The sequence below is a fragment of the Monodon monoceros genome, unplaced genomic scaffold (genome assembly GCF_005190385.1).
Source record: "Monodon monoceros isolate NGI ecotype Baffin Bay Population unplaced genomic scaffold, NGI_Narwhal_1 Super_Scaffold_5, whole genome shotgun sequence".
Taxonomy (NCBI): domain Eukaryota; kingdom Metazoa; phylum Chordata; class Mammalia; order Artiodactyla; family Monodontidae; genus Monodon; species Monodon monoceros.
This window is the reverse complement of record NW_021703782.1, coordinates 104,845,888-104,873,869: the sequence shown is the minus strand read 5'-3', so window position 1 is coordinate 104,873,869 and position 27,982 is coordinate 104,845,888. Positions and strand designations below refer to the sequence as shown.

At 52.3% G+C, this 27,982-nt stretch overlaps 2 protein-coding genes across 23 annotated transcripts in view; one reads left to right on the top strand and one right to left on the bottom strand.

The window, feature by feature from the left end:
- The window catches only part of ANGPTL2 (angiopoietin like 2), a 32,591-nt gene extending 10,803 nt beyond the window's left edge, over positions 1 to 21,788 (top strand). Inside the window, exons 2-5 of one of the 2 annotated variants that reach the window (XM_029201529.1) lie at positions 2,593 to 3,458; positions 16,995 to 17,188; positions 18,767 to 19,037; positions 21,290 to 21,788. In XM_029201529.1, coding sequence (XP_029057362.1) covers positions 2,642 to 3,458; positions 16,995 to 17,188; positions 18,767 to 19,037; positions 21,290 to 21,489 — 1,482 coding nt within the window. In that variant the 5' untranslated portion in view covers positions 2,593 to 2,641 and the 3' untranslated portion in view covers positions 21,490 to 21,788. Of the gene's footprint in view, positions 1 to 6; positions 3,459 to 16,994; positions 17,189 to 18,766; positions 19,038 to 21,289 lie in introns of those variants that run through there. The other variant, XM_029201530.1, reaches the window with a different exon arrangement.
- RALGPS1 (Ral GEF with PH domain and SH3 binding motif 1) overlaps positions 1 to 27,982 on the bottom strand; it is a 286,283-nt gene that overhangs the window by 107,258 nt on the left and 151,043 nt on the right. The gene's annotated exons all lie outside the window — the stretch shown is intronic.

Below are 27,982 nucleotides of genomic sequence, written 5' to 3'. Positions count from 1 at the left end.
CTCCCCACTTCACAGCAACTGTTGGTGGCTGTGTCTTTTCATTCAGTCCATAAATATTCACTGAGCTCCTACATATTCCAGGCCCTGTGCTAGGCACTATGGGTGAGGAGTGACCAAAACAGACAAGCCCCCTGCCCCCACGGAGCTTCCTCTCTCGGGGGTTGGAAGGGAGACACTACATGCCTGATGGTGACAAGGACTCTGGAGGGGGAAGGTGGCGAGGTCACAATTTTAAGTAAGCAGGAAGGCCTCACTGGGAAGGTGATATTTCAGCAAAGACCTGAAAGCGGTGTGGGGGGGTGTGCAACACGGAAGGGGCCGAGAGTGTTCTAGGCCAGATCAAGTGCAAAGGCCCCACGCCATCAGTGCGCTTGAGGAACACCCAGGAAGCCAGCATGGCTGGAACAAGTGCGAGATGAGGTCAGGGAGGGAGTGGGGCCAGAGCGGGGGGCCTTAGAGACCCATAGCTTCTTCTCCAAGACGAGGAGCCACCAGAGGATTTTGAGTAGAAGAGTGACCTGATTTGACTTTTTTACAAGGTTCACTCTGGCTGCTGGGCTGAGGAGATGCTGTAATGGGCAAGTGCAGGAGCAGGGAGACCAGTCAGGTCCAGGCGAGAGGTGAAGGTGGGCTGTACCAGGGGAGGTGGGGAGAAGCAGTAGGATCCTGGGAACAGTCCCAGGATATTGCTATTATAATTTGGTGGTGAATTAGATGTGGGGTATGACGGGAAGAAAGGAGTCAAGGATGACTTCAAGTTTGTTGGCCTGAGCAATCAGAAGAACAGAGTTGCCACTTGCTAACGCAGGAAAAACTGGGATGAACAGGCTGGGATGGAGATGTGGGGAACCCCAGGAGTTCATTTCCGGATGAGTTACGGTTGAGATGCGCGGTAGCAGTGGCAGCAGTAGTAGTTGAGCAGAAATGTCGAAGAGGCAGTTGGATATATGAGTCTGGACTCAGGGTGAGGCCCAGGCTAGAAAGGATGAGATCACCAAGGTACAGAAGATGTCTGAGGACTGAGCTCTGCCCAACCCCTCCCCGCCCAGGACAGGGTTGGGGATGAACCAGCAAAGGAGACTGAGGAGTAGCCAGTGAGACAGGAAGAAAGGGTGGTGTTTGGGGAAGGAAGTCCAAGGAGGGAGTGATCTGCCATGTCCCCCGGGTGCTGAGAGGCAAAGTATCAGTGAGGACCAGGAACTGGCCATCTGGTCTGGCAAGTGAGGCCCCTGGCGATCCTGTCTAGGACACTTGGAACGGAGGGGACGGGGCCAGGCCTGATGGGAATGGGCTCAAGAGAGAACAGGAGGAGACAGACTTTCTGGAAACAGTGGGTGTGGGCAACTCTTCAGAGGGTTTTGCTAAAAAGGGGAGCACAGCAATGGAACAGTAGCTGGAGAAGGGATGTGAGGTCAAGAGAGGATTTTCTTTAAGTTGAAAGAAATAACAGCATGACTGTAGAAAAAATGTGATCATGCCGGAGAGCTGGGGGAGAGCTGCTGGAGCCACGTCCTTGAGTAGGCGAGAGGAGCGATCTATGCACGCCTGTCCCCTCCCTCTTGGCCTGGCTCACTCCTACTCAACACTCCAGGGTCAGCATAAAGGTCACTTTCTCAGAGAAGCTTTCCTGACCCCTCTGGTTAGGTCAGTTCCCTGTTCTACCCTTCCACTGCATACACTACTTCTGCCTCACGGCACTTAGGGGCTGTGTAACGATGGGTAAGCCCCGTGAGCGCAGGGGCTGGCTCTGTCCCGTTTGCAGCTGCATCTCCAGCAGCCAGCACACCGTCTGGCACACCACAGATGCTCAATGGATATCTGGGGAAGGAACAAGTGGTCAGAATAGAACTGAAACAAATCTGGAGACACATGTCTGTTTTCTGCTCCCACCTGGCTTAATCGTGTTGCAGTGATGGGGACCGTGCAGTTACTGGCTGCTGGAAATATCTGAATTTAGAAGAGTTGTTTGCTCCTGTTTGGGCTCTGTAGCTTGGCTAACACACAGGCCAAAGCCACAAGGCTAGACACATCCTTCCATTGACACTGTTCATTACAAACTGAACACATCCCTACTATGTCTAGCAAATCATTCATTTAACAAATATTGCAGAAAGCTTGCTTAGTGCAGCATCCTGGGGATACAGGATGGAAACAGACACAGCACCAGCCTTTATGGAGCGTAGATCCATGAAGAGATCACACAGAATTCAGATTCATCTCAACTGTGATGGGTGTTACAAAGGGCACGTCCAGGGGGCGGCTAAATGGTATGAGGAGTGTGAGGCAGAGGAGGAGGGAGATGGGACAACCCTTCCTCTGCCTCCCCTCCCAGCTTCAAGCTGCCCTCGTGTGGTTCTCAGGCTCCAGGAGCGGCGGGGCCTCGGCCTGCTGCCTTCAGATGCCCAGTCCCCTCCTGTTTCCTTCCTACCTCTGCCGGGCCTGCCTGTCTCCTTCTGTGGCTCCCGGAAGGGCTGCCTCCTGAAGCTGTGTTTTTGGAAACATCTGCCCGATAAGAAGGCTGAGCTCACTTATGGCACAGGCCGCTGGCAGTGACAGGACCCTTACTGAGTCTCCCCTTCTGTTTACTTTCAGGGTTTCATAGTCTCTGCTCTCAAAGAAGAACCCCCACTTTGCAAGGACCATGAAGCCGCTGTGCATGACGTGCTGGTGGCTGGGACTGCTGGCCGCCCTGGGAGCGGCTGTGGGCCAGAAGGAGGGCTTTGAGGGCACAGAGGAGGGCTCGCCCAGCGAGTTCATCTACCTGAACAGGTACAAGCGGGCCGGCGAGTCCTCGGACAAGTGCACCTACACCTTCATCGTTCCCCAGCAGCGGGTTACGGGCGCCATCTGCGTCAACTCCAAGGAGCCCGAGGTGCTCCTGGAGAACCGGGTGCACAAGCAGGAGCTGGAGCTGCTCAACAACGAGCTGCTCAAGCAGAAGCGGCAGATCGAGACGCTGCAGCAGCTCGTGGAGGTGGATGGCGGCATCGTGAGCGAGGTGAAGCTGCTGCGCAAGGAAAGCCGCAACATGAACTCGCGGGTCACGCAGCTCTACATGCAGCTCCTGCACGAGATCATCCGCAAGCGGGACAATGCGCTCGAGCTCTCCCAGCTGGAGAACAGGATCCTCAACCAGACGGCTGACATGCTGCAGCTGGCCAGCAAGTACAAGGACCTGGAGCACAAGTACCAGCACCTGGCCACGCTGGCCCACAACCAGTCAGAGATCATCGCGCAGCTGGAGGAGCACTGCCAGCGGGTGCCCGCCGCCCGGCCCGTGCCCCAGCCGCCCCCCGCCGCCCCGCCCCGCGTCTACCAGCCGCCCCCCTACAACCGCATCATCAACCAGATCTCCACCAACGAGATCCAGAGCGACCAGAACCTGAAGGTGCTGCCGCCCCCTCTGCCCACCATGCCCACCCTCACCAGCCTCCCATCCTCCACAGACAAGCCGTCGGGTAAGTCCTTCTGGGAACCTGCAACATCTGGGCCTCAGGGCCGGGCACCAGGCTTCCCTTGGCTGTGACCACAAGTAGGGGAAGAGCCGCGGCAAGTTGAAGCCGGGCCAAAGGCTTGCACAATCAATCCCCCAGCGGTCCCTTGGGCCAAGCCGCAGGAGCCGGTGGGGTGAGAGAGGGACATTCCTCAGGTGGATGCTCCAAGGTAGAACCAGGAGACAGGGAAATCTCAGAAGACAACAAGTGTTTTCTGGCTTCTGATAGGAAAAAACCCAGGCCTGAGTCTTCTGGGCTCTGCGAGAGGTGCTCTGTGTTGGCAGGTAGGATGTCTCTCCTGCAAGCTCTCGTACTGTGCCTGGCACAGAACTGGCATTTAGTAAATGCTCACGGAAGAAACAACAGACCAGAGGAAAAGAAAGTGTTATCACAGCAGAAGTATGATGAACACACTGTAGGGAGGGGCTGCGGGGGAGGAAGGAGTACTTTCTAAAGCCCACACATTTCCTAGCGTCGGATGCATCTAGAATTTTCAGTGATGATTCCATACACTCTTAAATACATGTTTCATCTTAAATAAATATGGTAATTCTCAAAATATCATCATGCGGGAGGAATGGGGCTGCTGGTAGGTTTTGAAGCTTGACCCAGATACTGGTGCCGGGCGCTTTCATGTATATTATTACACCATTAACCCCTGCAGCTCCTTATGGAAGGTTAACTGAGAGGATGAGTGACTTGCTCACAGGCTTAGGATCCTCAGGCTGAGTCTGAATTCAGGCCTTTTCACTTTAAAGCTGGGGCTGACTCCTCTGTGCCCGAGGACTCTGGGAATCCTCACTCCGGGGGGAGCATGAGCCCAGCCCCCTGAAGCTCAGTCTCTCATTCAACCAGGACCTTGTGTGCCTTACAAATGGGCTGTCATATGAGGACTACGTTCGTCTTTGCAAAAAAGTGACCATGTATCTGCTTCAAGTCAGAGATATTTTTACTGAAAATATCCTGTTTTACATTTATTTCACACTTCTGAAAATAACCACCAGTACTGGGAAGAGCAGTTTCTTGCTAATTCCAGAGAAGGCTGAACCTGAGTGCACGAGGGTGGCCCACGCAAAAGACAAGGGCGGCGCTGTTTGCAGGTCTGTGGGGGTAGCCAGGTGCAGGGCAGAGCATCTTTCCTCGCAGCCAAGCCCTCTACTGGGTGTGCAGGTTGAGGACTTGTGCTCTGGAGCAGACTGACCTGGGTTCAAATTCTGATTCCCCCACTGATTAGCTCTGGGACATTAGGCAAGTCACTTTGCCCCTCAGAGCCTCAGTTTCCCCACCTATTAATAGAGGACGGATTAAAATAGTGCCTACCTGAGGATTAAATGAAATACTGCACAACATGTGGTTAGCACAGTTCTGGGCCCATGGTAAGTTTCAATACATGGTAGCTATGAGTTTCCTTTGGTCTTGGTCTCTTCATCTTGAAACAGGAGATTGAAATGTAAAAAACAGACCATTTTTAGCTCTAGCTTTCTACAGCTGATGACTGGTTCATCTGTACACATGTCTATTTTAAACAGGGAGTTCCAAAAGAGAGGGCAGAGTGTGCTAATACATCCTGATAGAACACCCAGAGGGTAAAACGTGCCCATGGCACCAAATGAAGGCTCAGCTGAATGATATAATTCTGACATGAGGCAGGCTGACCTCAATAGTTAGGCAATAGATCTCCTCTTGCTTAAGCATCTCTGGTTTCTGACTCAACAATTCCAGGACATTCCTGAGCTTGAACTAAGCTGGTGGATACATAGTGTAGGAATAAAGACCTAAGTTTGCACCCAGGCTCTACCTCTTATTAGCTGTTCGCTCATAAGAAAGTTATTTAGCTCTTCTGAGCCTTAATTTTCTCCTCTATAAAATGGGGAGAAGAGTCATACCATCACAGGGTTGCCGTGGAAACTCAATGCAATCAGACATGTGATATACATCATGTGGGGCAGCCAACAATAGCTGAGCCCCTACTCTTTGCCAATCACAGTGCTGGACTTGGGGGCTTGTGAAAACGACAGTCCTAACCTCCAGGAACTTAGTCTGGGGGAGACGGCAGATTCATGAATGCACTGGGACCTATCCAGTGCCCACCAGTTCTAGACCCTAAAATCAGCACATCAGGTCTGACAAAGGATTTCTCTGAGAGAGAGCACCTGTCAAAGCCAAAATTTCCAGAATGGTGTGAGAACTTATGGGACCAACATAACAAAGTACCTGAAATCAGGAATGCAGTGAAAATCATGGGCTGTGCAGTCACTATGGTAACACCACGGGGTGCTAAGTGCCCGCCTACAGGCACTACATCTATTAAGGTGGCATGACTGAGTCTGCCTGCAGTAGAAGGGACAAGTTGGACGGACGTGGGGACATAAGAGTGAAGGATCTGTAAGAGTTTACCAGGTGGACTTGGGAGTTGGGCAATTGAGTTACTAGTGGGTCCCCAGTGGAGATGAGTCCGTGCAAAGACCCAGGGGCGTGGCCCTAATCCTGGCACCTCAAGTCGTTTGGCTCTCCTGCTTCTTCACGTGCATAATTCAGCCTGGACTGTGTGCATTCCAAGGCTCCTGCGTGCAACCAACCCCTTTCTCTCCCACTTAAGGAAGCACACCTGCATGGAGGGAATGGCAGTGATTTTATTACAGAGGTAATCTGAATGCACTATCATTTACCTTTTTTTTTGTTTTTTTAAGCAAAGCCTTCCCAAATGTTGGTACTGATTGTCAGTAACTGATTCCTTGTGGCTCATCTGACCACTGCACTCCCCACATGAGGCATTCCCTGCCGAGACTGAGCACCTGGCTACAGAAGCTGAAGGGGCGGGCAGAGCCTGGAGAGAGGCTGGGAGGCCCTGCCCTTTCCTGGTGTTGGACCAGGACAGGAGGAAAAGGCAGATGGTCACTCTCAGCCAATCGGCAGAGAGCTCTTATCAGGCCTGTTCTGAGAACTTAGCGGGCAGGTTCTGGTCTTGGAAGACAAAACCTTCCTCTGTGCTCTGGCCCAACAGATTCTTTGCTCTGGGGACATCACTCAGCCAGAGACACTTCTGCAATTAAACACCTCTGCACTCAAGCCTTGGCAGCTCCTAAATCTTTCATTCCGCAACCTCAGAGCCACCTACTCTTTTCCTCATTGTCCGGGCCGCTCAGCCTGCAACACGCCCTTCCCCAGGGGACTGAGGGATCCATGCCCCTTATCTGAAGCTGCGCTCACCAGCTTGTTCCCAGCCAGACAATAACAGGCTGGCCCCAGGCCAGGCCCAGGCCTCTGAGAGCCTGAGTGACGGAGGCCCAGGCAGCTCCCGGCTTCCCTGGCATCTCACTTGGGTTTTGTCCCGTCTCTCCCGGGTCTGGCCAAACCTAAGGGCATTTCCATTAGGGTGATGCTTGTGATAAGGCCTGGGCCAAATGGCCCCGCCTGTGGCCCTCTCCCCTGGGGGGTCCCGTGGCTGCCGCCCTCCCTCCTCCTGTCCATCCTTCCTCATGCTTACACGTCCCCAACCTCCTCCTCCACCTGGGTGCCCTGTGCATGCACGTCAATCAGGTCTGCTAAAGAGGAAGGCTGCAGGGGTCACTTTCTAAGAGGCCAAGGAGAGGACAGCATGGAGCCTCGGCTAGAGCCTGCTCTCAAGGTGGCTCTGGGAGGCAGGACACTACTCCTCAGTGCAGCCCAGGCACCGCCGTGCACATGCCAGCCCTCCTGCCACGGCGCCATCCTAGGGACTGACCAGAGAAGAAAAGGCAGTGTGACCACCAGCTGCCACAGTGAGGCCTTGTCTGAAATGAATCTTTAGAAACCAAAAGGAGTAGACATTTCTAGCTGTTTTCTCTCCTGAGAAAAACATAATCAGCTCAGTTTGTTTTCTCAGTGGATAAAGAGGGGACCATAAAATCATAAAATATTAGAGCTTGTTAGAGGCCTCTCGGATCCCCTGGCATAGCCTTCTTGTCCCAGAGTCTGTCAGTGACAGAGCCAACACTGGTCCCTGGACTTGTAACTTCCAGGATATTAAGGTTCAGAGAGGTTAAGTAACTTAGCCAAGATTACACAGCAAGTAAGTGGCTCAGCCAAGGCTCAAACCCAAGGGTGTCTTAGCCACTCTGGGATATACTACACATTCCCATGGAAAGGCTAGGGGGCAACTGGTGTAAAAATCACTCTATAAATGCTTGACTTGACCCCAGGTGCCAGCTGCCTGGGACCTGACTCTCCATCACTATTTCATGTACCAGGTTCCAGGCAGCTCCTTGTAAAAGATCTGGTAGATTTGTTAGGTTTGTTATTAGAACTCTTAAGGTTCTGATAACAAAGACATCATTACTGTGAAAATAAGATAAAGAAAATAGAATTAAGTTAGCCTCATACTACGGAGTTTCTAAAATAACAGAGCTCTCCCACAGAAAACGTAACATGCACCTGACTTCCAGTAAATGGACCCAACTGAAGCTCCCGATAAATCTGATATTTCATTTGTATCATATCTGGACAAATTGTCTGGAATTACTTCTACTCAGCATTTTTTTTTTCCGGTACGCGGGCCTCTCCCATTGCAGAGCACAGACTCCAGACGCGCAGGCTCAGTGGCCATGGCTCACAGGCCCAGCCGCTCCGCAGCATGTGGGATCTTCCCAGACCGGGGCACGGACCCGTGTCCCCTGCATCGGCAGGTGGACTCTCAACCACTGAGCCACCAGGGAAGCCCAACTCAGCATTTTAATGTATAGCTAAGTCTGAAGTCCTGATTTCTTTAAATGTGTTAACCCTAAATATATAAAAATCAGTAGCTATGATCTGCTCTTGGGGCCACATTAGGTGTCAACCACGCTGCTTCACAGATAACACACAGAAACCACCCATCCCTCACAACAGACGGTCCATGGCCAGGGAGGCACAGGCAACTTTAAGATTGTTTTCCTAGATGGATTTCTTCCCTTATATTTTATTTCCCATTATGAGGTAGGGAATATGTACATTAGACTGTGGTCTAAAATAGAGAACGAGATAGATCACGCGTGGCTTCCATTCCTTCTGGAGGTCAAGCGATGGTCTGTCCAGGTGAGCCCTGCTGGTCCCACATGCGCCTGAGGCCCGGCGGAGGGTTGGAGAAGGGCATTGTGAGGACGGTGAGGGTGACTACAGCCACCAAGCACTCGGCCTTTACGGTCACAGGGCCTGCGGGGAAAACCCAATCTGGCTCTCTTGCCTCCAGAACCTGTGCTGTTTTCACTGTGCTCCGCTGTCATGTTTCTAGAATGTTACTGTTGAACAAAATAAGACTTCCAAACTCATTACAAACTACATAATCAAGTGATATTTCAAAGAACATTCTTTGCTAGCTTCTTCATAAACAAAAGCCCCTTGAGCTCGACTTGGGTCATCTTCCTCCTGGCTTTGCTTTCTCTTCTCTCCTCCTGGGGTACTCTGGAGTGCAGTAGCTCTCCCTCTATTACTCAGGCACTTTGCAGGGAGGACATTCGGCTAAACGCTCAGGCTATTTACAGCCCCGGGAGATAAACCACCAGCTTGTTATTGTTACAAGTGGTGAGCTGGCAACCTGCGGCCTGGAAATCCCAACAATTTGGCAAAATGAACGTAATCTAGAAAATCCTGAAGCTCAGGCCTCTGTGGCCAGCTCACTAGTCACACGAATGGACTGCTGTGGTGAACTGATGCTGTGAACTGTATCATAACCCTGAGATACTCCCCCAGAAAAAATGATAAAGAAAGTAGCATTAAGTGAGCATCATACTGCAGTGTCTAAGACAAGGTTGCCAGGTTTGTCGAGCGCAGTGCATCACGTACTATTGTAAAAGTAACACAGCCCACTTCTCAGTGATCTCAGTCAGCAGCAAGGAGGGAGGGAGGCCAAAGAGACTGCCCCGGGAACACTGAGACAGCCCCTTCCACCTCTGCAGCACTTCAGCTGCCCCTGAGATGACTCTGGACGAAGAGCATATTGGATCCTGGCCCTGCATCTCGAGCTGAGCCAGTGGAGCTGTAGGGCCTGGAGTGCTTTTATGTCATTTCTTCAAATGAATAAATGATTTTCCCTTCATGGATTTTTAAAATAATTTAAGTTAAAATTACTATACATACAGAGAGAAATTTCACTAGGAAAGTTTTAAGCTTAAGTGACAAATATAACAGTTTTTTAAAAATTTCCAAATGTTGAGATATCTTAGGTGGTGTGTTAGAGTGCCATCGAAAAGAACAGAAAATCCAACCATCTGGGCCTACCCCGGGCATAACGTGCAGGCTTTCTGCTACAGACTGTCCAGGCTTCCCCGGGTAACAGGTTTCCTTTCTCAAGGTTTGGTCTGGATGCTAATTATCCTTTGTTGTGGGGATCCCTGTTTCCAGATGGATTTATTATTATTGATTCTCAAACTGGAAAGAACAGAATGAAGATGACAAAGGGAACGCAGCTCACGGTGGTGGGAAGACGGGAGACGGAGGAAGGCACGGGAGGCGCCAGGTGGCTCTCGGCACTAGACTGGGAGGGTCAACCCATGGTCACTGCCCCGAGAAGGCTTCTGCCCCGGAGAAGCCCACAGCCTGGCGGGGAGACAGACCCCCACAATCCCAATACAGTGGAAAGAACCAGGGCGTGGGAGGCAGAGCCAGTTCTAACCCCATGTCCTCTGCTTCCCAGCCGTGTGATCACTCTGCCCAGGGGCTTGTGAGGCTGAAATAAAATTGTGTAAAGCACCTGGCATGTGAAAGCCTCTGGATCCGAGGCAGTCATCACTCTTACTATATTCCAGTGAAGATAGATATGTAAGGCACTATGGGAACCCTGAGAAGGATTGAGTAGCTCTTCTGGGGTTGAGGCAGGTTTCCTGGAGGAGGGGACGAGGAGGGCTGAGGGCAGGCAGATGTGCTCTCACAACCACTGCCACTATCATCAAGAAATCATGAAGATCAGGCCTGTGCTGGGCAAACGTCCTGTGTTCAGAAAGAGAAAAAGGATGACATACTAGAAATTGCATACCAGTTGGCATGTGGTCAAACCCCAGTGAAATTATAGAAAAGATTATGAAGAGGGATGTGTGAGCATTTGGAAAAGTTAGAGGTGATCAATGAAAGCCAACACAGGTTCTCTCAGAACGAGCCCATAAGCTGATTCCCTTTCTTGGGAAGGATGAACGGGTTGGCCAACCATAGGAATGACCCCCCCGTCCGCGATCTGCGGGGCGCAGTCATGGGTCTGATGAGCTCCTCCATCATGTGCCCACAGAACAGCTCCACTCAGTCCCATCACTGCGACTGGGGAGCCCAGGGCTTCACCCCACCAGTCCAGGGAGCCCTAGGGAACTGCTCACCTCTGCACCCAGGGAGCCCCCCCAGAGCCCCTCCCAGTCTGACCTCTTTTCTTTTTAAAATCGCTTTAAAGTCTCTGTCTCTCCCCCTGCCCAAGGGTACTGGTGGAAACCTAGGAGTGGGCACAGTGCTTTTGAAAGTGTTCTCTGGGAACCAATACTGTAATAACTGTTTATCCTGAGGTCAAACAGGCAGAAACAGGACCCCTGCAAGCTCTTCGTGGGCCCAAGGGGCTCTTACTTGGGGATGCCTCAGAATGTACCAAGTGCTTTGAAATACACCCACCTCGCACATCTAACATAACTTTTACTGTAAAATTTTTGAAAGGATCTTTAGTAAGTTTGTGTTTGAAATTACTTGGCTAAGTGCAGCACAATTAATTTATTGTCGGCTCTGGCTTCTCGGCAAACATCAGGCATGTTCAGGAATTCTTGCCAAGTGAGAAAAGTGTAACCTACAAATTGTTTTCAAAAGTAATAACATTTTTTATGAAGACTAAATTGAACAATTAATGAATTCGACAAAATGTTACACTTTGTAGAAATTTAATTATATACTTACAAATTTTGACTTTGCAGTTTTCTTTTCATATTTTTTAGCTAACAAATTTTTTTAGGCCTCAAATACTTTTCATAAACTCCTGAAAAGCTTGTCAGCCCCAGGCAGTGTGCTCGTTGTCCGAGGACTTAAAGGGCCTGAACAGCAGGCATGAGCGTCTGGACTCTCCCCAGAAGGACCGGAAACGATACTTAGAATGTCACCGCTGGGGCGCTGCAGGAACTTGACTGAGATGGCTTTGGGAATGGACCGTCTGTTCCTGTGTTAGGTTATTGTTTTCACACTTTGTGTGAAAAGTGGTGAGTGACATAGAATATACATGTTCACAACCAAAATATGATTTCCCCAGCTGTCTGGATACATGAGACTCGAGCAGCACACGTGATTGCTCCTTGCCCCCCGCACTGGGTTTCGGCTGTCCTGCCTCACCCGGGACGCCTGGCAGGTCCTCATGCTGGCCGGGGTGGGACTCACACCTAAGCAGTGGACATGTGCCCTGGTGCTCAGATTATTCATTTGGGTCAGAAAATCCAATTTCAACACAACTAGTCATTTCTCCTGTTAGAAAACTGGTTCAGGGAGTGGCCAAAAGACTTGTTAGAGGCAGACCATCCATGAGAATAGGAAGCAGCACACGGTTCTCACATAAGAGCAGTGCTTCCTGGTGACATCACAGAAGCCTCTCTGCAGTGCCCACATATGGACTAAAACACCCCAGAACCTCTCCCGCAGGCCACAGGGTCCTCTGTGTGGCCTCAGGTGGTCAAGTCTGGAGACGTGGGCTTAGGGGGTAGAGAGGCCTGTCAGGCTGCTGGCCGGCTGCGTGGTCTAGCCCAGCTGACGGCCGGGAAGGACTCTGCCCCTCTCCCCATGGCTCAGGCGCAGCAGGGAGAAGAGGCATCGCTCTGGCCCACACAGGCCCGATGTCTACCCACTTCTCAGCTCCTGGCCGCGGCCAATAGGCCTGGTCAGATATTCATGGGGCCACACTTCCCTAGTGGAGGGGTGACTGCACTGAAAATTGATGCAGTTGGTGAGCCCATTTCTCCACTGGGGCTTGGGTGGGCATCAGGCTGAAGGTGGTCTGCCTCAGACCCACAGGGAGGACACTGGAACTAGGAAGTTACCCGTAGGTCTGGGCTGGCTGCGGGCTCCAACTCGGCTTTACCAGCAGGCCCTACACTGAGGGTATTGAACCCCAGAGCAGCCAGCAGTAAGTGGCTTCTGGCTTCCCGGGAGGTGAGGGACCCTGTGTGCCAGATTCCTCTGTCAGGAGCCCCAGTGAGGAGGAAGGGAGCAGGGAGGGGACTTAGGCCCCCAAACCCGATCGCCTCCGACGCTCACCAGACATTGGGGTCTGGGGGCCCAAGATCTGTAAACTCTGTGTTCCCACTGCCGATGTCCCTTCTCCCCAAGGCCTCCTGACTGCAGGGCCTGTGTGCCTTCCACACCCTGTGCTGCTCCTCTAGGGAACCACACAGACTCGGCTCGGCCATGGCAGCTGCGCTTTCCTTCACGTGGAACGTTCTGGCTGCAGCTCCGCTGACAGTGTAGATATATTCTTCGCAGAGGTGAGGTCGGGGCGCTCCCTGCACTCACAGCCTTGGTGCCGCTGAGTTAGTGCTGGCCCGGTGCTCCGGGCAGGGCTACCCTTTCAGAAGGAGCGCCAAGCGAAACACTGCCGGGTACTCCGCGCTGCCCCACTGAAGGTGCAGCTTCACTGACAAAAAAAAGGTTTCCATTCTTCATTCCCATTAGTCTTTGTGGCCCTCTCTGCTGAAGTTCTGACTTCCACAATATGCCTTTATGGAAAACATCCATCAGTAAATAATCTTATACTTAGTCTTGGAAATCCGAAAGCAAATACAGTCGCTTGTTTGGGGCTAGGGGATGGCGGGGAGTGGACAGCTTCAAAACTACCAGCTTTCATCTATCAAAGGAAAGAAAAAAAGAACCCTCTCTGGCACCTGCCCTGGTCAGCCTCGTGAGGGGTGCTGTGTTCGGGAGACCCTCAGAACAGGTAGGGTTCTTTCCGTCTGTTTACAGAAGAGATGGAGGCTTAGTAAGGGCCTGCCCAAAGTCACACTGTGAGGAGATGCGGCCACCAAGCTTTGAGCTAAGGGCTCCTGACTCCAAGTTTGGGGTCCTGCCCCCAGCACACAAACGCTTCTTGCACAGATTCCTGAGTCAATGTCTGACACCTCGGCTGACCCCGCAACAATGACATTGTGTATACGTAACAGGTGTAGATTTCTCATCAGAGGAGGATGTTTTGACTCAACCGTTTTAATGGAGCCGCGTGATAATCTTACTGCTGCCGTTTTCTGCTGCTCTATCATTTTACTGCTGCCAACTTTTCAACACCAAGTATTTTTCTGACTAATTTTCATCCGTCATTTAATTTTCTGACCTTTGCCACTAGTGCCTTTAATAAGAAAAGGGAACATGTTTGAATGCTGGAGATCTTCTAGAGCTCTGCAGGGGTATCTGAGAGATAACTGTCTGGAAACATCCTTGATGGAAAGTCCTCAGTGTCATGTGAAGTGAAGGATGTAGATGTATAGAGATTATTTTTTAGTAACAGCAGAAAATACTACACATGTCTACACTATTTTGCACTTACTCCATAATTCTAGAAAGCATGTCACACCTAAAAAGCCTTCAAGGAAAGAATTGCTAGATTTGCCTTTTAAAAAAAGGAAAGGAAAGATTCTCCATCATAAGAAACACTAAAATAGTTGTAAACTAGTCGAAATCGTTGTAAAATGGGCAAAGGACACCAAAAGGTAAGCACAGAAGAAAAACAAATCAAAGATTTCAAAAGGCATAACACCTTGACAGAGAAGAAGTATACGTTCTTATTTTTCTTAACCTGGCTGACCGGCAATGATTAAGACTAGTTGTAGGGACACAGAGAGAAGTCAGCCTGGACCCCTACCCTGGAGTCCACTCCGGTTGAGGAAAAGGATGAGGGCTTTCGAGCGTGGGCTCTGGACGACCACTGGGTTCAGATACCGTACCTGCCCCTACCGGGAGGGAGTGTCACCCAACGTCCCCACGCTCCAGTTTCCTCATCTGTAGAGTGGGGAGACTACTAGCTACCTGGCAGGTGTGTCAGGAAGATCTCGGGTATAAATGCATGGATGGGGCACGTAGTAAACGTCCAACACGTGTTGGCTAGTAGAAATATTTTATTGTTACTACCGTTCCAGTCAAGCCTCTCTCAGAGGCAGGGTTTCATAATCTGGGGTTTGGAAGTCCATTTACCTTCTGATTATAAGCAAAATTGTGTGTCTGTGCATCTTTCTAGTTAGAGGGTCTGGAGCTTCTTCCCCCAAACTCTTAAAGGGATTGGTTGGCTCCAAAATATTTAAAAATACTTGCCTTTTAAAAACAGCCCTTTGTAGAAATGTCAAAGGTAAAGCTGGAACCACTCAGGGAACCCACACAGGTAGCGTAGGATGGGAGCCGCGAAGCTGACCGGCTACCCTCCTGGCGTCCTCGAAGCTTCTCCCCATGCGGCGCTGCCTTCAAAGCCAGCCTTTCAGCCTGAGAATCCATGGAGCCCCACGGCGGCTCTGCAGGAAGAGGCCTGGCTGCTCGTTTTCAGTTGGGTGTTATTCTGCAGGCTTCTGCCGGACCTTCTGTCACCAGCTTCCGCATCGAATGGCCTCTCCTGTGCTTCTGACTTGGTATCGAGCTGGGAGGCCTCCCACGCCCGCTCTGTGCTCTGCTCCAGCTGCCGGAGACAGACTCCCATTCTCTGCTTTGGTCCCCGGGGCCACGGGCTGAACACAACCCAAATCTTTCTCTCCTTCCTGAATGTTCGTTCTGGAGGTCTGGCCTCCCCTTCCCAGGACGGAAGAGGCACAAGGCAAAGAAGGAAGCAGCTGCTTGTGCCACATCTGCTACCAGGCGGGTGCTTGGGGCCCTGGCCATCCCCTGGGGGAAGGAGGGCTGGCCAGCAGGTGAATGGCTGGAGGATGAAGGGGGAGCCCCAGTTAGCTGTCAGCGGTGGGCACCCATGCCCACCTTCCTTCTCAGTGCTGTTGAGTGCTGGGGACAGAGGGGTGAGCAAGACAGCCCCCGCCCTGCCGTCAGGTTCCAGGTGGGGATGCTCACGCCCATCTGTGAGGCCTCAAGAAAAGCCAGCTTGAGGTGTCCAACAAAGACCAAACCCAAACGTGTCCTGTTTAACCATCAGGTGTGGACTAATCCAGCCCAATCACAGCTAGGGAGGAATGTGAGAAGTCTGACCTACACAGGAAAAGCTAAATGCACCTGTCCCTGATGCCTGCCCTTTCCGCCCTCCCCCATGCACAGGAAGGACAGGATTCCACAGGAACTCAGGCTGAGAGAAAGCTGGTGAAGTCAGCTCCCCCCTCGCTGGACATGGGAGCAGCCCCTGCCTGCCCTAGGCTTCCACTGCCCGGCACAGGACTTGCTGGGGCTGGAACTCAATAAACAGTTGTTGAATAAACATACACATTAATAGAATAAGATGGAATTTTCTTAGGACGTTTGGTCTTAACCATTCTCAGTTTAGGATTGTTTTGAAGAGAAGCTGAAGCTATGTGTGGTGATTTTATTTATTGTAAAATACACAGTTCAATGGCTAGGTCTTGGAAAACTTCGGAAGTTTTCTCAGATCAATAAGGAAGAAGCCAGCTTATTTGGCCCTTGGTGACTCAGGTTTGTACCCTCTTGCTGATGTGACCAATGTCCAAACACAGGAAACCACCAGGGGAAGTGGGGGAGGGGTGTTGAGAGACCTACGGTAGCGACACCCATCCCTTCTGACTGGGCTGCCCAAGCTCGGGGAAGTCACAGATCACAGAACCCCTCTCGTCTCAGTTTCCAAAGAGAGCCATGGATTGGAAGGTGCCCTAGACACCATCCTTTGAGCGCATGGACCTCAAAACATGGGCTCTGAGCACCTGGCCCTCGGTGAGCCTCCTTTGGAAAATACAGATGGAGCTGAACAAAAATTTGGTCCCCCCTAAAGGTCTTTGGAGGCCAGCATCTGAATCCCAGAAATATCCCGAAACCTCTGGCCACAGATTCTGGGCATTGTTTGGGCCCCTGTGACCCCCATGGAAGTTCACTTACTAAAAACTGCAACGACTGTCACCAAGCACCGTCGCGGGCGTGGAGTCAGCCGTGCTGGGAGGGGCAGCGAGCCCGGCTCACTGACCGGGCGGAGCCCGCTCGGTGCTGACGGACGCTGCTGTCTCTCAGCAGGCTCACATCTCTTTTTGCCAATATAACCAACTTAAAAGAAAAAATCACTCCAGGAACTGCACACAAATGATCCAAGCAATCCTTACAGCCCCAATGAGGTAAACATGATCTCCCTTCTACAAACTGGGGAAACCGAGGGCTTGGAGAGGTAAGGAAGCTCGGCCAAATCACACCACAGGGGAGTCAGGGGTGAAAGTGCGCCCAGACCCCTAGCCCTGGGCTACCCAAATCAGGCCCCTCACCCTGCAGGTCTGTGGCTTCCAGCTGGAGTCCTGCCCGAGGCCGTGCCACGCGGGTCGCAGCCAGGGGTGAGGGGAGGGGAGGACGTGGCTCGGCGGCCAGGCAGCAGGGAGGTCTGTGACGGCCGCACACCTGTGTCCCCAGGCCCGTGGAGAGACTGCCTGCAGGCCCTGGAGGATGGTCATGACACCAGCTCCATCTACCTGGTGAAGCCAGAGAACACCAACCGCCTCATGCAGGTGTGGTGCGACCAGAGGCATGACCCCGGGGGCTGGACCGTCATCCAGAGGCGCCTGGACGGCTCGGTCAACTTCTTCCGAAACTGGGAGACGTACAAGGTGAGGACTGCCCACCTGAGTGCCAGGGCCCTCGGAAGGAGGTGCCTGCTGCCTGTCAGGGCCTGTGTGGCCCAAGGGAGGAGGACACTGACAGGGCCATTTCTGCAAACCCACCAGGGTGGGGGGGACCAGCCGCTCCTTCGCTGCCCCACTAGCAACTGTGGCAGGACAGAGACAGGGGTTCAGACCACAAAAGCCCCACGAATGGGGTGGAAATTTCGAAATGCTGGGGTGCAGTAGCCCCTCACCCCAGCCAGGTGTGGGGAGCACCTTGGTCCCATCTGGGGCTCTCAAGGGGAAGACCTGTCCTCACAGCCCAGAAGGGGCAAGTCCTAAGGCTCCCAAGCCCCGGGAAAATCTCCCACATAGCCCGTTTTGGGGAACTGTGGGAATACTTGGGTCCTAATTCCAGGGCTCATCCTCTGGGCTCCCAACTCCTGGGAAGTTGAATGCTCTTCCTTGTAGAAGGAAAGGCTGCAAGGGCTCCACCCAACACCCATCTCGCTCCTTTGAACAAAGAAGTGGTACCGAGGACGCGAGGGCAGCTGAGTTCACTGACACCTGCCACACGCCAGGCGCAGCGCTGGGTGCTTCCGTTCATTACCTCCTTTGCTCTCACATCAACCCCAGGAGGAAGAGACTGGTCTGGAGCCAGTTTACAGATGAAAAGGTGGCACAGTCAGGAAGGGGGAGAGCAGTGAATACAGCCTAGGCCTCTGACACCTGCAGAGCCGACAAACTCCCTGGACCACGACACCCACACGTGGTTTTGCCATGCCCCGGTCCTGTCCTGCTTGCCCTCCAACCCACCTCACCCTCAGGCACTCTGGGACCCTGGGCCTCCCCAGGCCTCAGTCCACCCACTCTAGGGAGGATAATGATAGTACCTAGTTCACAGAGTTGGCATGAGGGTTAATAAAATGACCTACGGAAAGTTTTGCCAACAGTGCCAATATACCGTAAGTACTAACTAAATACTAGCTATTATTATCATTAATGAATCCACCTACTTTTCAAGACTTCAAGTGGCCACCACTCGGCTGATGACACCCAAAAATACTTGGAAAAACTATAACAAATCCCCTGGATTCTAGACCTAGGAGGGTGTTCAGGTGGATGTGGCATGCCTTTGTCACAGCTCACACCTGTGCATTAGTTTACATGGGACCCTCCCAGAGAAGGGAACAGAAGCTCAGAGAAGGTAAGGGAATTGTCCAAGGAACTCATGTTGCATGCCTACTGTGTGCTAGGCTCTTAATTTACCATATTATGTGTGTCCTTATAGCAACCCTGCAGGGAAGGTAACATAGCGTCTCCCACGTTCACACGATGACTAGCATGAAACAGGCACTCTCTAAATAGTCTTGAGTGTTGAGTGTTGCATGACTGAGGCTCAGACAGGCAAAGTGACTCATCAAGTGACAGCCAGGTTGGGGGAGTGGGGAATTAAATGCAGGCCTGCCTTCTGCTCTGCCTGTTTCCAGGCCTCTCTGTCTGGCACTGAGCAGCTGACAGCCGGGCCCTGCTGGCTGAGCGCACTACATATTCCTCACTAATGCTTGCCCACGTTTTCCCCAGCAAGGGTTTGGGAACATCGACGGCGAGTACTGGCTGGGCCTGGAGAACATTTACTGGCTGACGAACCAAGGCAACTACAAATTGCTGGTGACCATGGAAGACTGGTCTGGCCGCAAGGTCTTTGCAGAATATGCCAGCTTCCGCCTGGAGCCTGAGAGCGAGTATTATAAGCTGCGGTTGGGGCGCTACCATGGCAACGCCGGTGACTCCTTTACCTGGCACAATGGCAAGCAGTTCACCACCCTGGACAGAGACCATGATGTCTACACAGGTAGGACCGGGGGAGTCACACCCAGGTGCAGGGCAGGGGAAAGAGGTCAGTCAAAGCCGAGACTCTGACTCCCAGGCCTGAGAACAGGAAGATCCCAGGGCCCAGCTGCCCAACCCTGCTCCCATCCCCTGAAGGCCCACTCCTTTGCCCTCTGCCCACAGATCCCCTTCGCAAGGCTGGGTCAGCATGGCATTTACAAAAAGGGGAAGATAAAGAGGTGCACAAATTACATATCTGAGGGCCACGCTAGGCCAAGCTGGACATTGTACTGGGCTATGCACTGCATCACTCCCTGCCTGAGGCACTGGGTGTCACGGCGACATGTCCCCATGTTACACCCCGGCTAACAATGCTGCCGCACCTCCTACATGCCTGTGCCCTCTCTGGGCCCGTTTCCACATCTGGAAATAAGGACATACCTACGTAGCGGGGTGGTGAGGTGAGAATGTGCCTGAAGTGCTTTGTCTGGGACTTGGCGGAGTCAGGCTCTGAGTGGGTGCAGTCTCTAGTGTATACTGACAATGCAGTGCTATGGGAAGCTATGAGAGGAAACCAGGTAGGAGAGATGAAACGACCTGTCCAAGATTACATGCCTCAAGTCCAGGTCTTTATTAAACAAAAAAACAAGGGAAAAAACAAAAAACTGTAAGAAACACACACAGTCCAACCCTGAGTCCAGACATCAACCCCCCACATTCATCTCAAGGCTCCACACCTCAATTCATTGAGATGAGGGCCCCTGGGCCCTCGCTGGCTGGTCCCTGGGGAGCCAAGCCCGCCTCCAGGCCAAGGCTGTTTTCATGGGCAAACCCAGCCTCCTCCTGCCCCAGCTCCCGGATAGGTCCCACTCTAAAGGCCACAGCCTCCCCTTTGAGGACTGTCCCAGGAACCACCTGCACTTCCTTGGCAAGCCCGGCTGCCTACATCCTGAGGACGGATCCCCACTCCAGGTCACCGACACCTCTACCTAGGGTCAGCAGTGCAGAACTGACCCTGCTGCAGGGGCCCCGAGGAGGCAGTGTGTCGTCTGAGGCCGGGGCTGCCGAGGCTTCCGGAAGAGCAGGGCAGGAAGATGACCCTCATCAGAACTGTCAGACTCTGGGGACAGAGAGGCTGGTTACAGCATTTCTTGAGGGCCGTTACGGGGAGCAGGGAGCGGACTGTTCTGCGACCCCAACTGTCAGGCCTGTCCAGCAGCAGGGTCAGTGGACGTGAGGCAGTGAGCTCCCTGTCCCTGGAGGCATGAGAGGCAAGCTCAGGAGGAGCGTCCACTGGCTGATGGGAGGCTGGCTGTGGCGCGCCGAGGGTTCTGCCCTCCAAATCTGATGCTGCCACTTGGACCTCGTGGCCTCGGGTCATGGCCCAGAGGGGCCAGAGAAAAACTCTGGGAAAACGTGGGCTGCTGGGGCTCTGGGGGGTGCCTGGGGCTGAGTCTCCTCTCGGCTTTCTGCCTCAGCCGGCCTGCTCCCTCCTCACCTCGCCCCAAGGCCTCTCCCGGAGCAGAGCTGCCCGCCCCATCGGGCCCCCAAACCCACAAACTTGACCGGGCAGCCCTTCCCCTGAGTGGGGTCTCTCCCTGGGCCTGACAATGTCTTACCCCACCCTCCTGGTAAGGGCGATGCCCCTGCACGCCCGCTTGTACCTTGCCCACACTTTTACTGTTGTTCCGACTGTTGTTCCGAACTGCTTGTCCTTGGCAGCAAAATCCAGCATGATATGATAGTGCCAGAAACTTTATGAAAATATCTTGCTTTTGTGGGGAAAAAAAAATTGTTTTTGGCTGGAATACAGGCTTGGGAGAAATAGAGGAACATTTCATCTTAAACACTTCCTTTGTCATTCTATAAAGACTCTTGATCTAATAGCTTCAGCTCTTAAAAAACATTCCTAAGAAAAACTGGCCCTCTACCCGCCCACCTCAGGTCATTTCTGTTTTCCTCCCTGGTGCTTGCTCTGCAGCGAGCCCTGGGCTAATCCGTGGCCTCCTTCGGTTCCCACACGGGTCCCGTACTGTGCAGGGGCAGCACGCTCATCCTTATTTTACCATGAGGATTCAGTGGCTCAACAAGGTTAAGTTGCCTGCCCAAGATCACAGAGCTCGTTAGTCAGCAGGCAGGTCTGAGGCCCCGTCCCCTCTCAGGCACCCTTGGTCCAAATGCCTCCACAGGGGGTCCCTCGGAAGCCCCCCGAGCAGACGGTGGACACGGGTAGAACCTCCTCCCTGAGACCTTCTCGCTCTTTCTCTCCTGTAGGCAACTGTGCCCACTACCAGAAGGGCGGCTGGTGGTATAATGCCTGTGCCCACTCCAACCTCAACGGGGTCTGGTACCGCGGGGGCCACTACCGGAGCCGCTACCAGGATGGAGTCTACTGGGCTGAGTTCCGAGGAGGCTCCTACTCTCTCAAGAAGGTGGTGATGATGATCCGGCCGAACCCCAACACCTTCCACTAGGCTGGCCCCCCTCCTGACCCCTCGTGGCCGCCAGGAGCCTGCCCGGCTGTGCTGGCCCAGCCCAGAGAGCGCCTCCTTCCAGTTCACCTCAGGACTGGGAGGACTGCGATGCTGGACTATGATTTCCCAAGTCACTGTGGCAGATAATACAACTGAATCCAAGCGGTATTCTCTGTTGCTACTACTCTTCTCCACATCGGACAGCCCCTCGTGTTTCCAGACAGGAAAGGACGGCAGACAAGTCTTTCCTTAAATAAATTAAGCCCCAGCAATAAAAACACAACTGCAAAACACCTTCATAATATACACGTGTGTGAGCCGACCTTGTGCACTTATGTGTATACCATGTATATATGCATTTAGATATATACACGTGGCATATATCTAGATACATATATAGGTTTGCCTTATATACCTAAATACATGTATATTCAATTCTCAGATGCTGAGGCTTTTAACAACAGCTCTGCTCTTAGGAGAAGAGCAGTTCATTCATGTTGTATTACTTGAGTCTAAGGGCAGATCACAGACTGTGTAGCTCTCATTCAAAGAACAATTCTTGGCGTCCACAGGCCTGGATTCTTCCAGGACTGTCTACAGTACTATTCTCTCACATAGGGGTTCTCAACTTCCTTGCTTAAGATCCCCCTTGGCACCTAACCCAATTTCAAAACCCCCATCCCTCTTTATTTCTGTACTTCTCCTCATTCTCAGGACTTTTCACCGCCCACCCATCCACCCACCTATCCATGTATTCAATGCCATTCAATTAAGTGCCTTCCATGCTCCAGTCCCCGGCCACTTGTGTTCCAGGCACCTTTTCTGCTCTTCTTTATTCCTTGCCTACTTACTCCTCACCTTTTCTGTACCCCTGTGCTTTCTTTCCAGGCAACATTCCTTAGCCTCTGAGTAGGAAAGCATGGACTCCACGTGGTCAGGAAAGGGAAAGTCAGGCCCAAAAGCTAACTCTTGGCCACGAGGATAATGGTATTTGTAGTCTTGTATTTTCCAGGCACAGTTTAGCCTCCCTGTCATTTTAACCTTCACAGAAATAATAACCTACCTTGCCAGCAGATATTCGATTGAAGAGAAGTCATCATCCGATCGTTGGGGGCCCCAAATGGCTACATACCAAAGGTCCCATGCTCTCAGGCCAACTAGTGTCCACATCTCATCTCCAAACTACACTTCCCCAGAGATCAAGCACCACAAAAATGAGAACTAGCCACTCGTCGTGAGTTACTGAATAACCAGGGGCCACGGAGCCCTGGGTCAGCGCATCACAGTGCGGCGGCTTTCTTAGTCCTGTTAGCCACGGAGCATCAGGCTCGGTACTACCGGGACTCTTGCCAAGCAGGGAGCAAGGGATGAACAAGAAGATGAGACCCTCCTAGAGGGCACGTGGGTCGGGATGGGAGAGATGTTGGAACGTTCAGTACTGTCCACATCTGGCTGTGTGCCTATTACCTCAGCAGTCTCACAAAGTGTTCCATGTAGCATGTTTTGTGTATATAAAAGGGACGTGTTTTTTTTTTAATATATTCTCAGATTATCCTTGTAATGACACATCTGCAATAAAAGCCATCAGTGCTATTTGGATGTATCTACACTGTGCATTATTGTTTTAGAATGCCTTCCTGGGACCTCCGATACCAGAGCCTCTTTGAGTAAAACCAGGAAGAGATTCATCCATGGAAATCAATTAAATCACACTTTCCCTATCCCTGGTTTCCAACTCTGCCCTGTGGAGTCCCACGACAGTACCTCAGGCCAAGATGGCTTCCTGGAGCCCCACCTCCTTATGTCTAGCTGCGTCCTGGATGTCTCTGCCAGACACAAGCAGTGCAGTCAACACCTGAAACACCTTTCCCCAGGTCTGGTCTCATTTCACCATCTACTCAATTGCTCGGGTGAGAAGCCAGGACTCCTCCCTCCCCCTGGCCAAGGTCGACCCACCCCTCCGTGCAAGGCCTCTTCTCTGCCTTGGTGTAGGCCCTCCTCCCCTCTCCCCTCGACCACAGCAACAGGCTCCCCACCAGACCAAGGAGCCCTGTGCCTCCACCTCCCTCGTCCCAATCCGATTTCCACACTAGCTGCCAGAACCACCTTCCTATAAAACAAATCTGTCGGTAGGGAAGGTGCCTCTGGGCCTGATGAGAAACCCCAAAACCATAAAGGAAAAGACGAAGGGATAGGACTAAAGAAAGTCCTGAATTTTTTGCCCTCTGAAAAACAAAACAAAATAAAACATGACTGAGATTGAAAGGCAAATATTAAACAAGAGAAAAGTATACGATTAATATTCATGCTACACCAAGAACTCTTTCAAATTAAGAAGAAAGATACAAACACTGTGATAGAAAACTTGGTAAAGCGTACAAACACATTAGAAGACTCACAAACGGCCAGTAAACAAGAAAAGAGGCCAACCTCAGTAATCAGCAGAGTTGTACATTAAATCAAGCATAAACCATCACATGGTGCCTAGCAGACTGGCAAAGACGAAAAAGTGTCAATCTCCACATTGACAAGGGAATGGAGAAATATGTACTCTATGTACTCTGGGTGGAAGTAAACACTGATTCAATAATTTTGAAGAGCAGTTTGGCAAGAGCAGTTTGGTATATATCAAAATTTAAAACGTACTTAAACCTTTGGACTCGCCAATCTCTCTTCTTAATGACAAAGTAATGCTGCCATATGAGAGCCTTTTCTAGCAAAGTTGTACTGTGGAGAGACTGATGTTTACTGAAGCCTACTACGTGCTTGGAATTGGACTTGTGTCTTCTTACGTGACCTCACGGCAGCCTGTGTAAGAGGGACTGTTCCCCTCACTTCACAGAAGGGGAGAAAGTGAGGCTCACAGCCAGACTGCTGGTAAAATGCCCCAGCAGGAGTTAGTCCAGAAGGTTCTAGATGTCAAGCACTAAGAGTTCTCAACTCCCTTCTCCCAAGTGCCTAGTCAGTGTTGGGGGTCATAGTGGAATCTGGACACTACTAGGTGTCCTCAACCTCGGCTCAGACCACACCTACCCCCTCCCATACCTGGAGTCGGGTGTGTGGGATGCAAGGATTGATGGCAAAGGAAAATAGGGCCCAACCTTACCAGTCACTGGTCTTATGTCCAAACCCCAAAGCAGAGAGCTCTGGAAAGCCACACTAGACAAGGGGGAGCAACCCTTTACTAAACTAGCTGGGAACCAAACAAAAGCAGGGCCTGACGCCACTGGTTCTCCAACCCCACACACCCTGATACCCAAACCTGGGTCTTGGTCAAATCATACCCCAGCTATATGGAAGGAGAGGGAGGCATAAGCCCATCAGAGATGTGGAACCCACTCTCCCTGAAGTAAAATGGAGGAAGGGGAGCAAGTTTACCAAACCAACAGCATCAAAGAAGAGAACAGGGAGACGAGAGGGCTGTGCTCAGGCGCCACGCCTGGTGCCCAGGGAGTCGCCCCCCTGCCGGCAAACAGCACTCGGCACAACCAACGCACATCAACAGTCCTCCTCGCCCATCCCGCCTGGGGACTTCTAAGGCCTACAGTCATTGGGATCCTACTGTTACTAAGGTCTCCATGGTGAGTGCCTCTGCAGACCCAGAAGGAAGTCAGTGACACCTTGATCAGTGGAGGGCACCCACCTGCTGGGCTCGTGTGCAGAACACGGCAGGAAGACAGAGATGTTCCCCAAGCAAGTGACACTGAACAGGGCCCCCTCCCCCCGAATCTTGCCAATCTGATCCAGATTGAAAGAGAAACCTTTGAACTACTGCAGACACTGGGGATGGGAATCCATGATGCTCATACTCTGCAGATGCTCTTTGGGAGCTCAAGGGGTCCCCCCGATCTCCCAAGAGCACCTCATCTGCTTTATACAGTCTGGTAAAAACTCTCAGTTATAGTAAAGGAAAGCTAGAGAACTGGATTAAACAAAAAAAGGAACATTTTAAGTGTAACAAAATGCTAAACAGGCACTCTTTCAGCCTCGGTTTTTTTCGAGTCTCGAAAACCTAAGGACAAAATCATAACTGATAAGAGCTCCCACGTTATGGACCAAAAGGTGCAAGACCCTCCTTGCAAGGGGGAGGCCCCAAACTGGCTCTGCAGCATTAGCTGGTTGCCCACCTGCAGCCTGTGTAAGAGGCGCAGAAAAAGTATCCCGGGGTGGGGGGATGACTCGTCCCCATGATATGCTCCCCCCTGCCACCACAGGGAGGGTAGGTGTTCCCCCTCTTCAATCAGTGAGAGGAGCTTCCAGGGACCATTCCAAGAGTCTAGCACTACCATCTGACTCACACCTCAAGTCTGCAGACCAGACGTGGAGAGCAGTAAGAAGCGGGTACTGAGCTGGGAGCAAAGGGCAAGCCCACCGATGGGGGCGGGGAGGCAAGGACACAGTTCCTAGGAACCAGAGGGCAGCCTGGATGGTGAGGAGGGGTGGTGCATGAGACCCAGGAGCCAAGGAAGGGCCATAAGTGGTCGGCTAGAGGAGAAGCACTGCCCCATGGAGGGAGCTGAGTCAGAGGTGCCCCGAAGGGAAATTCTGAAGAAGCGGCAACAAAGAGGGAGAAAAGACAGGAAGAGGGAAAAGACAGAGCGTGGGTACTCTGGGCAGCTGGCATACCCAAGGGTGCCAGCTCTGGGTCCCGACTGAACAGGCCACATCAGAGGGGCCCTTGCCTCTCCCTTGTCTGTCTCGTCTGTTCCAACCCCAAGGGCCACAAAGCTCAGCGGACCAGGAGGGAGGCAATAGAACTGCGGGGTCTGGTGGAGGCACCCGAGCATGTGCCCTCCCCCACCCCAGGCCTCCAGCAGGACCGGCTGTAGGAGTCCAGACTTCGGACTCCTACACTGGATGGTCTGGAGTGACGTGACTATCAACAGCAGAGAGACTTCGGGGCCCGCTAAGTTCTCAGCATTGGCTGGGAAAAGAACGAATCCACAGAGTAGGCTGGAAAGGACACTGCGGAAAAATAAAGTTGGTTTCTTCTTACACCTGACTGGGTCCAGCTCATTTAATAAGCTGGTTACATAAGGACATGAGGTATCTCCCGGAGTCCATGAGCAGGGACACAGCTGGGCCTCACAAGGACCAGGAACCAGAAACTGCCTGGAAAGCCTTCAAGGGGCCAGGAATCCACTCTCTCAGCCTCTCTCTCTGTCCTTTCCCTTTCCCTTGCCTGCAGGGTCTCTCTCTGTTTCTTGTGCATGGATCAGCTTTTCCCAGCATGGAATTTCTGAGCTCACATGTCCTCCTGGTCTGAGTGCCAGCAAAGACCTGAAGACTCTCTCCTCGCAGCCAGCTCCCAGCCAGAGGACCCACTGGCCCACTCGGGTTGGGTGTCCTCACTCTTATCGACTGGGCTCCGAGCAGAGCTGGCGGGAGGAACGCGGCTACCGGAGCTCAAGGCTGTGGAAGGCATGGGGGAAGTTCCCACGGTCCCAGCTGAGCAGGGGTCAAGGCTGGTTCTATATCCAGAAAGGTGTCTGGACTATACTCCAGCTGTTGTTGGTCCCCATCCTCTCTGGAGACCGTATTTTGCCAACTAGGTAGATACTGTCCCATTACTCGTTAGATCACGTCCTATTCCCCAGCCCCCCCTGCTGACTCCTGCCCTCCCAGGCTCAGCTGTGTCACTAAACACGACTGACACACGGCTGTGCCCAGAGGGGCTCTTACTGCCCTTCCTGGATACGCCGGGTTTCTCAATAGTTTTCGTAGATGTAGGAGGCAACAAGTTCCCCACTGCTGGGCTCTTCCAGGCAGTATTTGCTCTGGATAACACTCATACCACCCACAATCTATAGGCGCTGTCCATGTGCCAGGCACCATGTGTGTCTCTTTAAACTCTCACAACCACCCTGTGAGGTGGGTTCTACAACTACCCAACCTTCGACGTAACAGAAATTGAGGCTCAGAGTTGTACGTGACATGCAGCCTGAGATGCTCAGGATTTGAGCTCGAGTCTGACTCCTGAGCTCCTGCCTCTGCAGGATTAGATCACTGTCCCCAATGATGAAATGAAATGACTAAGGCTCCTCTCTCACCCCATCAGCACTTCCTAGTACGTCTGAGAATCATGCAGCATGGAGCCTGCTGCCCACAGAAGTGGGTGTGTGAGCTGGCCAGCCAGCCTACCTGTGCAGAAGCAGCTGGATGGACAGTAGGTCCCCAGGTGTCAGGAAGTCAGTCCAGGGCTGTTTGCCCAATTTATCTCAGAGCTGAGGGCACAGAACAAAAGGGGGCAGTGATGGAGAATATCTCTCAGCTTCTTGGGGCTCACAACCCTTTGCCAGGGCTAAAGTGGCTGGGTCCTGCCTCTCTCCCTTCCTCTTGGAGGACAATCTACAGACCAAGCGCCGCCCTTTGGCACTAGGAGTGTCCTGCTTGTGGCTGGTCTGGCTGTCACCTCATGTACCAATTCTATCTTGTCCAAGCCTTGGTCTGCACTATCTGGTAACTGGGTCCCTTGTGTTGGCTTATCTCCCAT